The sequence below is a fragment of the Echinops telfairi genome, unplaced genomic scaffold (genome assembly GCF_000313985.2).
Source record: "Echinops telfairi isolate 266 unplaced genomic scaffold, ASM31398v2 ScPeMD7_4;HRSCAF=17, whole genome shotgun sequence".
Lineage (NCBI taxonomy): Eukaryota > Metazoa > Chordata > Mammalia > Afrosoricida > Tenrecidae > Echinops > Echinops telfairi.
The window spans coordinates 17,509,168-17,519,332 of record NW_022103900.1 but is presented as its reverse complement, the minus strand read 5'-3'; the positions used below and the strand labels follow the sequence as shown (position 1 = coordinate 17,519,332).

Genomic DNA, 10,165 nt, shown 5'->3' with positions numbered 1-10,165 from the left:
TAACAAAGGAAACGAAAAGAAAAAAGAAAGGAAGAAAGTAAAACCAAAGTTAGAGAAAAATAAGAGAGGGGGAAAGAAAGAAAATATTCAAAATCAACTGGCTGCCGGGAGTTTGTTTCTGTGTGTGCAAAGGGAGGGAAAACAGAGAAAGAGATGAATGAAGTACAAAACTAAAGGAAAAGACAAGGAGAGTTGCCAAGAGTTGGGATTGACCAACAGCAACTGGACTTGTTTAGTTAAACATAACATTCCTGCTAATGGTTGTACTGCTCTGATGTTAGGTTTATGATAACCACTACTGCTTACTTAAAAGGCACCAGTTGCCAGCCAGGGAGAGCTCTGTGCTTGTGAGCCCTGGACCCAAATCTGCCTTTCTCTCAGCACACTGATTCCCTTCAGAGGGAGTTGCTCTGCCTGCTGCAGGGGTTTGTGATCTTGCTCTGTTCACTTGCATCTGCCTCTCCTGGATCCTCCCTGTCTGCCTCTCTGTAACTCCTATCACCTGCGCTGCTTCTGCTTCAGCTGCAGCTGCTGGGAACAGTTTTCAGCCTGCAGAGAGCGCTCCTCCAGGCTGCTGCAGCAGCGTTTTCCTTGAGCTGACCCCTCTGGGCTGCCAACCTTCCTACAGTGGCGTCTGTAACTGTCATTCTGTTGTTCGGGGCAGTAGTTCTGAGTTCTGTCCTAGTGTCGGGGGCTCTTTATTTCTCTCAGGAATAACTGTTTTAAAAGGTGGATTCCTGATACGGTGTCTGCTGGAGGATCAGGATCAGGTGACAGGAAACATCCCATGTGCACGAGGTTAGAGGGCTCCCAACCCGAGTCACCATTTCACTGCATTTCCCCCCACGGTGGGGAAGCTTGGAAACTGGTTCCAACCCACATTTAGCCCTCTCTGTAAGTTAGCAATGCTTGCTTTGGGCAGGGGCTGAGAGTGCATTCACAAGCAGCTACTGAAATACAGAGACGTTTTGGGAGAATAAACCAATGGTAAGTAACACTGGAAGACAGGTTTCACCTGGCACCTGGAGTGCAGGACTCGCAGGCAGCCATTGGCTTCCCAAGGTGAGGATCCACCTCACCCCGTTTCTCTAGGAACTTTCCCCAGTGGCTTTTATCTGCCCCTTTAATAATACCAGATGACTGGATAATAAAGGTGAATTCATACTACAGTGATGATGACTCCTGGCTTTGGCTTAGAAATAACCACCTTTTATTTAAGCAAGGGTAATCTAGAGCAGTAGCATTCCTGCAGGGTGTTGAGTACGCATACTGCAACCCCTGACACTGCCAGAGGGGGTGATGCCCATGACTCTTGGTGGGCAACAGTGGATGGGCCATTGCCACAAGGGGAGGGGCCACCGGAGTGTCATTTGGGTTGATGACACTTGTCTCAGTGGTGATAATTTGCCACCTCTCCCTTTCTTCCTCCCTTTCCCCCTACCATCATCCTCTCCCACTCCAGCCTCAAACCTGTTTCATGGGGCCCTAAGTACCACACGGAAGGTTCTGCTTTATCTACAGCCACCCCAGCCCCTTGAACCCTGTATTTCCCAGAGGGCAAACTCCCTGCAAGGAGGCCACCAGCACCCATTAGTGCCTGATGCTATCCTGAGTTCCTTAACCTAGGAAAATTTAAAAAGGAGTGGGAATCCAGTGTTGCTTCACCAAATCCTTCTGCATCCACAGACTGGGCCTTCAGAATAATGCACTCCCACCGCATAATGCTGAGTACATGCATTCATCTCTCAGTTTACCTTATGCGTATATCTGTCCGTCTCTTGGAGCAAAATCTTCTTAAGCTAACCCCCTAACATTCTGATTATAGATGGTAATCCTTTGCACCGTGAAGTTGTGATAGGCATGCCTGATTTGTAGCTAATTTTGAAAGACAGCGCTGTCTTTTGACATGCACTTGCTCACATGACAAGACACAAACCTAACATTTATCTGAGATCAGGCTCTGCGGAGATCCTATTCTGTGTCTCTCCGTTGTCTGTAGCCCTCATAGTGGCGTTCCTCGTAAACCAACGGAAGAATTCAGTGTTACCTCTCTGGACAGACCATGCTAGCTTTGAGGATCTCTTCCGTCTTCCGAATCTCATCACTTAATACAGCTCCATGACAGGGAGCAGAAGCCGACTTTAACTTCATTGCTCCATTCTTCTGCTCACGGCAACAAGGATACTGGGTTCTGGGACGCGCACCCTGATCATGGATAAGGTCAAAAAGATAGGATAGCATGATTAAAGGGTGTTCCGTCTTCAGGGAAGCATGTCTTGAACTTACAATGGAGAGAACAATCAGGAGTTTGAAAATCACGGCATAAAAGTGTGAAGCAACCAATTGCTTCCATCCGGAGCTTCACAAAAGAGAAATGGGCTCCGAGAGGATTCTGACCCCAAATCCCTTTATAATGGGCTACTTCATCCTAGCAGCCTCATCCTGGTCGAAATGAACCAAACTGTTGTACTATTAGGATGTTGATGCAGCTTTTCCTACTTGAAGAGTTAGGAGCAAGCACATACCTCAGTGCCATCTAGTCGATGCCCACACACAGGGGCCCTAGGGCAGGATAGAACTGCCCCTGTGAGTTTCTGAGGCTGTAACCCTTTACAACTCCTGTGGACCCAAGTCTCACGTTCAAAGCAAGACCTTTGGTTATTCTTATTATTTTTGGCCATTGTTGTTGTTGTTCCTATATAAATTCAGTGTTTGGATGGAATGTAACATTTATGTATATGCTGTAATTTGTTTTGCATAGTGTAAAAGTGAATCACTTGAGACCAGATAGTTAATTGTATTATTTCAGCAAGCACAGTTTAGGAACTGAAGACATGCCAGAAACTGGTGTTGGGATCAAATAAACCTCTGAGTTGATACTTGGCCAAGGAGTGAGAGGGGATCTGGAGAGACCTGCCTAGGAAACCGAGCTCCTCTAGAGAGCTCTGATCACCTCTGGCCTGTGAAAAGAGAAACTGACTTCATCAGATTCGCAGAGACAAAACGAATCTTACTGCCATCCAGTCCACACCGTCTCTTAGCAACCCCACATAGGGTGTCCGAGACTGAAAACCTCCCCGGAGTAGACAGTCTCATCTTTCTACCTTGGAGCAGCTGGTGTATGTGAACCCTGCTTACCCAACGAGTAAGCACACCGTGCTTATGCACACATTGGGCTGCGATGCACAAGGTCAGCATTTCGAAACCACCAGGCTCTCGGTGAGAGAAAGACAGGGCTTTCTAGTCCAGTACACGGTTGCACTCTTGGAAACTCGCAGGAGCAGTTCTACCCCATCCTATAGGGTCACGATGAGTTGGCGCTGACTTGATGGCAGTGAGTGTTTTGAGCTTACCCAACAGCGCCACCAGGGCACCTTGGAGATTTCAAGGGGGCCCCACATAGGGCTTGGGGTTCCAGCTGCAGCTCAGGGGGCGTAGAGTTTGGTGTTCAGGCTTCTGTGAGCCCCTCATATCCCAGCCTCAGGTCAGTCAGCTGCAAACCTGCTTGGTGACAGGTAGGGTGCTCAGCATCCTTTCAGAGGAGCCACCTCCCTGCTAACTCTGAGGGTGATGGTAGCAAAGCTGTCAGGCTTAATTTCAACAAGTTGTTTGGGGTGATTGGTCACTTCTAATTGCTCATGGAAATCGTAATTTTAGGTGACAAGATTATTATATGCTGCTTGTGAAGGGGTTCTCTAGGGTCAAGAGAACACCACCGAGATTTCTAAGACCTGTTCTCTTCCATCTTTTGCATCATCCTTGAAATCTCCAGCAATGACACTGCAGACATCAGCCCCCTGCTGTGACAGAGGACAAGAGTGAGGGGCTTCTTTGGCTTCCTGCCAAGCAAAGGATGAAAGCAGGCCTTTCAACTCTGCCCTGCAACTGCCAGCCCCTGGCAGCCTCAGGGACCGTGCTGATCATTAACTTGAAAAGCGGGTGGGGGGAAGTTTCTAGTTCTCCCATTTGCTTGTTCACCTGGCCAGCCAAGCCGCTTTAGCATCAAGTGGATTTTGAATAAATAGTGTCTTAGGGGGTGAAATATTTGACCCGCTCCTGTTGAAGATGTTTGTTGTTTTTCATTTCACTGAGCCAAAGGGGTAGTGTGACCTAATGGCTCACCAGGTGCTGACTCAGGGGGAAGAGGGGCTGGAAGCAAAGGACTGACCTCAGAGGTTGGTGAAGCTGGGGGTGGATGGGCTGTTTTCTGGCTGTGCCACATTGCACTGTTGGCTGGACCACTCTGAGCTACTAGGGGATAAAAATAATGTCTAGCTCATGCCCTCCTTAAATGATCCAAATGCCCAGCATGTAGGGAAATCTCAGTCAATCCCCCAAAGAGAGCATCTACTATACTTATGGGACATCTCCTCCCCAGATCCAAGTCTTCGAAAGAAGTCTAAAGCAGTGTGGCTGTTGTGGTTAAGCATGGTCAAGTTTGCCCTGATGCACAGCATCCCTGAGTACAACAGAAAGAAACACTGCCTGGCCGGCAGCACCCTCACATTCCTTATGTTGGAGCCTGCTGGTGCTGCCACTCTGCCAGTCCATCTCCTTCCTGGTCTTTTTCTTTGCCCCCGATCTTCTACTTTGCTAAGCATGATGTACATTTCCAGGGACTGGTGTCTAAAGTATGAGAGGAAGTCTTGCCATCCTTGCTTCTAAAGAGCATTCTGGATATACTGCTTCCAAGACAGATTCATTGGCTCTTTCAATATTCTCTGCCAACACTTCAATTCAAGTACATTCATTCTTCTTTGGTTTTCCTTATTTAGTGCTCAACTTCCACGTGAACATGAGGCAGTTGAAAATACCATGGTCAAGTATGCCTTAGACTTCAAAGTGACGGCCTTGATCTTCAACACTTTATCAGTCAGAATCCCTGGATGGCAGTGAGTTTGTTTTACAGTCTTTCTAAAATAGTAGAGAGGTTAAAACAAAAACAAAAACAAAACAAAACCCCAAATACACTCAGCCAATTCTACCTTCATGCCCTCAAACTTTGTTAATCTAGATACATGTAATCCCACATTACTGAATTATCTTTATAAGTGCTGCATATGAGGCTAGAGATTCTTGCATGACTACTAATCATTATGGTTGATGTTGACTTCAATGTGTGTGACCATTGATGTGAAATGGACAATATGGCCCTTGCTGAGGGAACAAAATCAAAGACCTTCCTTAGCCTAATGGTGACTTCACAAAAACATGAGTTTCAATGCTGTTAAAAATAAGTATTTTTTGTTTCTTTTAAAACAAACAGTTCTTAGTTCTTATCTGTAATAAAATTTCATTCCCATATTGTTTAGAAATTAACTGCTAAAAAGCTTGCTCTTTCATGGAGCTGACTGATGTGTTTAAGAATTTCATTTCATATTTTTCTACTGGAATTTCTTTAGGGTCAGTAATCACCTGTGTTGGTATTTCCTGGAAGTGGCCTGTCATAGCTCTTTCATGTTTACTTTACTCTTCAAACATGAAGGTTCGCTGCAAGGCAAATTCAAAGGCAGCTCTAAGGACTAAAAACATCACCAGGAATATTGGCAAGATTGTCAGTTCTATCCTCAAGTAAGAAACTCCTTCTGGGAAAACTGGAACTATGATAGAAACCAGGGCTTTGTTTGTCTAGGCTGGCAAAGATTTCTCTTCCTTCTTATCTAGACATGCTGTTTTCCCGAGACTTAGTTGAATCCATTGCCAGGAAGGGGAGAGGGGGAGAGTGGAGTCATTGCCCACCACCCATCTGTCAGTTCGTCATCCTGTGGAGATTGGCTCTTACGCTGATACTGAAATCTATGCTACTGGTACTTCACACACTAGCAAGGCCACTCGGGGCGGACAGCTTTTCCGTGGCGCTTTCAGACCAGGAAAAAGGCTCCCCAAGCTGCTTCCAAAAATCTAGTGCAGGGAGATGAGCCTCTATGTTGGAAGACAACAACAGACTCAAATATGCCAACCATCACGGAAACGGCACCGGACCAGCCCACCTATCATGATGTCGTACAGAGGATCACCATGGATCAACGCTGATTCCACGGCAACCAGCAACAACAGCAATAATAATGACCGTGAATTCCTACCCGGGGAAGCATTTTGTTGAACTTCTATAGAAATACGAATTCTCTAGAAAGTTGAGTTCCGCAGTGTCGTTTATGTTACAAGGGGAGGGGAAGACACCAAAATGCATGACAGTTGCTGAAGCTATCGGTGCGAGGATAGACCCGCTCATTTGGTGTGTTATTTGCTGTTTCAGCTGGGGTGGTCTGCGTGACCCTTCTCAACAGGCTGGAAGGAGACCAGATCACCACGCCTCATGACGTGCTGGTTGAGTACCAGCAACGGCCTCAGCTCCTGATTGCCACCTTCATCAAGCAACAGCTTGGCCTCTGTAGGACGCCCCCGCCCGCCCCTGCGAGTCCGGAGCGCACGTTGCAGTGTTGAAGCCATCGGTTCCGTGTGGCATTTTCATAGTGTTCTTACCACATACTAAAATGATAATGGAGTGATTTAACAGAATCCTTTTCCCTTGAAAAGATGGATTCATTCTAAAGTGTTTCAAATACACATGAAATTCAGATTTCATTTGTGAATGACTCCATCAGCCTAATGATTGCATGTTTTAAAATTCTGGAGGGTAGCATTTGGCATTCCACAGGCAGCTTTGAGCTCACTTTAAAATCTGTCATTTGTAGATCTCTCCCAGTCACTCCATTTCTGAAACCAATCCAGATATTCATGTTAGAACGTTGTCAGGCACTTCTAGGTGTTGGACAAGTGACAGAAATTGATCATCCACATTCAAAATACTTACAGAAAAAGTATCCATGTACTGCAAATCTCTACAGAAATATTCCCCAAGAGAAATGTATGTGATCCGACTTCTTTTCCTGCTCCATTCCAGGGCACGTCAGAACAGATTAGAGGCCACCATACTTGCCTATGCTTGGAATCTGATCCCACAGGCTCGACCGACACCAGATCACACATTTATTTTCCAATAAAAACCACCAGTAATCCAAAGAAAAATCCGAATGCCTCTTCCGAAATCACAAGGGACTAAAAATTGCCTTCTAGTGACTCCTTTATCTCTTGTAAGAAAACGTGGCTGGGATGAGGCTGTGTTTTCTGCTCCATTCCATTTGTAATTGAATTGAGCCTTGAGTTCAAGTGTGACAGTAGTCCTTTGGTGTGACTTTGTGGCAGATCCCTGCCCAGGCCCTGCTTGTACCTCTACCCAGTTAGACGACCTGGAGACACGGAGTCGCTGACAGGCAGCAACAAGTTCCCCATGAATCGGTCGTGCTTGGAGCTTCTGCAAAAGCTGATATACTCAGGAGTTTGGAAGCATGGATGGTGGAAGGATGGCTTGCAAACGTGTATAGTGTGTAATGTTCTGTACATATATTTATATGGTTATGGCTCAAATAAACTTTAATTCCAATCATGATGCAGACTATTTGGATCCTGGGACCCTTTCCACAGCATGGACACACCTCCCTGCCAGCTCTCAGCAGAGATCTGAGCCAAGATGAGTTTAAAATGGCTTCCTCTGGCCCTGGGAGGGTTTTTCCACTTAATCTGAAGCAATAAACAATCCTCCTGAGAGCTGCATCAGGCTGGGAACTTTGGGGGGCAGTAGAGCTGCTAGAGTGCAATTTTCAAGGTGCCCTGAAAATTGACCATCAAATACAAAGATCAGAGCTAAAAGGAAGGTGGAAAGCCTCCCAGTCATTTTCTGATGGAGTTTTCATTTTGCTTGTTTAGTTTCTTTTGTGTTTTTTTTTTGACCAAGTGGAAACCACTTCAGGGTACTCACTGTAAGCCTTCAGTTTGAATTTTGACCTTGTCTGCTGCTGCAAAATCTTGTTTTCCTTTTTACTGGGAGAAGGGGATGCTCTGGGAGGAAAAAAATAATAATATACAAACAGTTGACAATCCACCTTTCAACTCCTGACAATGAATGTGCATGTGGTTGTGCACGCATGCACGCATTTGTGTGCATGTAAGCATGCTTCCCACTAGTGTTTCCTGTCAGTGAGTGGCACTAGCAACTAAACCAGGCATCTGGGAAATCTCGTGGAGGCTTATTTTGCCTTCCTTCCCTTTGTCAATCACCCAAAACTCCCAAAGCAAACTCAGCATCAAGTAGCTGCCCACTCACCACGACCCTGTAAGACAGAGTGGAACTGTCCCTGTGGGTTTCTGAGAGTGGAACTGTTGACAGGAGTAGAAAGCCCTGTCTGTCTCTGGAGGAGCAGCTTCCGGTTTCAAACTACTGATTTTGTAGATCAGATTGCAGCCCAAGTTGTACCCACCAGGCCACCAGAGCTCCTACTGGTCCATCACCAAGTCCTATATTTACTGATGGTCTTGTTTCTCAAAAGTTGTCCATTTCTTTCCACCTATTCTGTACACACTGCTAACCAGAAGGTCCACAGTTCAAACCCACCAGCTGCTCTGCAGGATCAAGCTGAAGCTCTCTGCTTTTGTAAAGATTCAGAGTCTCAGAAAACCAAAGTCAGAATGAACTCGATGGCAATGAGCTGTGTGGGCAACCCCCACCTAGTCCACACCACTTTCATTTCTCTTCCAAATCATTGCAGCAGCTTCATTTCCCATCTCTTTGTCGCCATTCTTAAAATGTAGTTGGGTTACCGTCATTCTTCCAGGACTGTACATTAGTCTTACAATGAAGCCCAAGGCCCTTAGTACTGCACAGGGTTCCCTGGATTCACTATAGAGCCTGGTGTGGGGGGTCCAGCTCAGCTTGCTCCACATTTCCCATCTTGGGTTTCTAAGTTGTGCTCATGGTCGCTGTCTGCAGAGGAGGGTCAGGGATGGGAGTGTTCAGTCAAGAGGGAAAATATGGCTGAAATCCAGCCTGAACCCTGTTCCCCTGGGGGTGCACTGTGTCAGTCCGGGTAGACTAGAGAAACAAATTCGTGGACACTCATATTTGTTCAATAATCCATCCAATAATAAGAAAGAGCCTTACATACAAGAGTAATTATACATTAAGAAAACATCCCAGCTGAGTCCAGGTCAAGTCCATAAATCCGATATTAGCCCATATGTCCAATAACAATCTATAAATTCCTCGTCAGACTCACGCAACACATGCAATGACATCGAATGCAGGAAGATCACAGCCAGTGGGTGGGAAGTCTTGTGAACCCAGTATCCAGTGGTGGTGTTAGCATCTCAGCGCTGGTGTGGGTCTCCACGTGGGTCCTCCAGCTCCAGGGATCTAGCGTAGCTCCATGTGGCTTGTCAACAGGAATGTCTCCCAGTGTGTCCCACCTCCAGTGAGTGATTTATCTCCGTAGTGCCAGTAAATGAGGTCATCAAGTGCAACTTGATTGACAGGCTAAACTCCACCCCTTCACTCTTAATAGACTCAAGTTGGTACCAGATTATATAACTACGACATGCTCTCTGGCTTGGGACCATATCCACGCAGAGAGAGGCTTTCTCTAACCATGCCATGTTGTAGAGGAGAGTCAGGGCTCTTAGTGCTACTGTCTCTTCCCATACTGACCTTGAAAGGCCACCTGGCTTTTCTTTCTCACAGTTTAAATCTCAGGAGTAGAAAGCCTCATCTTTGTCCCAAGGAGTGGATGGTGACTTCAAACTGCTGATCTCACCATTCACAGCCCAACACGTCACTCACTTCTCCCTGAGGGCTCCTCTCCCTGCGTGCGAGAAAAAGAATATTTACACTAGGCCTCCAAATGTTCACATCATATCATGGGTTCCACATCTTCCACACTCTGGGTCAGAACCGCGTGCTGGTGTTTTGTAGCCAAAGCACAGGTCCTGTGAGCGGCCCTCGCCATGCAGCTCTCCACTCTGGGCTCTGGAAACATCTTCCCTCCCAGGCGCAGCAGTCGGCTGGGAACAGCTGCTCTCAGCTGAACCAGCCTTTATTGCTTTCCCTTAATCCTGCCCACCCTCCGTGAACAGCCATGTGAGTAAGTTCCCTCCGTTACCCAGTTCACTTGTGCCATCTGGTCCCTGCGGGGATCGAGTAATACAGCCTCCAAAATACATCTGGGGACCCAAATCCATTCTGAAAAACAATGACTTAAGGAACTAAAATCACTTTTTATAAAACTTAGACATATTTTACTGAATAACAGAAGTTAAGTTGCGTGTGTGTGTG

The 10,165-nt window shown here is 46.4% G+C and overlaps 1 protein-coding gene across 4 annotated transcripts in view; it reads left to right on the top strand.

The window, feature by feature from the left end:
• The window catches only part of UPP2 (uridine phosphorylase 2), a 50,738-nt gene that overhangs the window by 31,117 nt on the left and 9,456 nt on the right, over nt 1–10,165 (top strand). For 2 of the 4 annotated variants that reach the window (XM_045298553.1, XM_004703926.2), the window contains one exon: nt 6,257–7,450. The exons of 1 other annotated variant lie outside the window; for it this stretch is intronic. In XM_045298553.1, the coding sequence (XP_045154488.1) occupies nt 6,257–6,444 (188 nt within the window). In that variant the 3' untranslated portion in view covers nt 6,445–7,450. Of the gene's footprint in view, nt 1–4,775; nt 4,867–6,256; nt 7,451–10,165 lie in introns of those variants that run through there. One more of the 4 variants, XM_045298547.1, reaches the window with a different exon arrangement.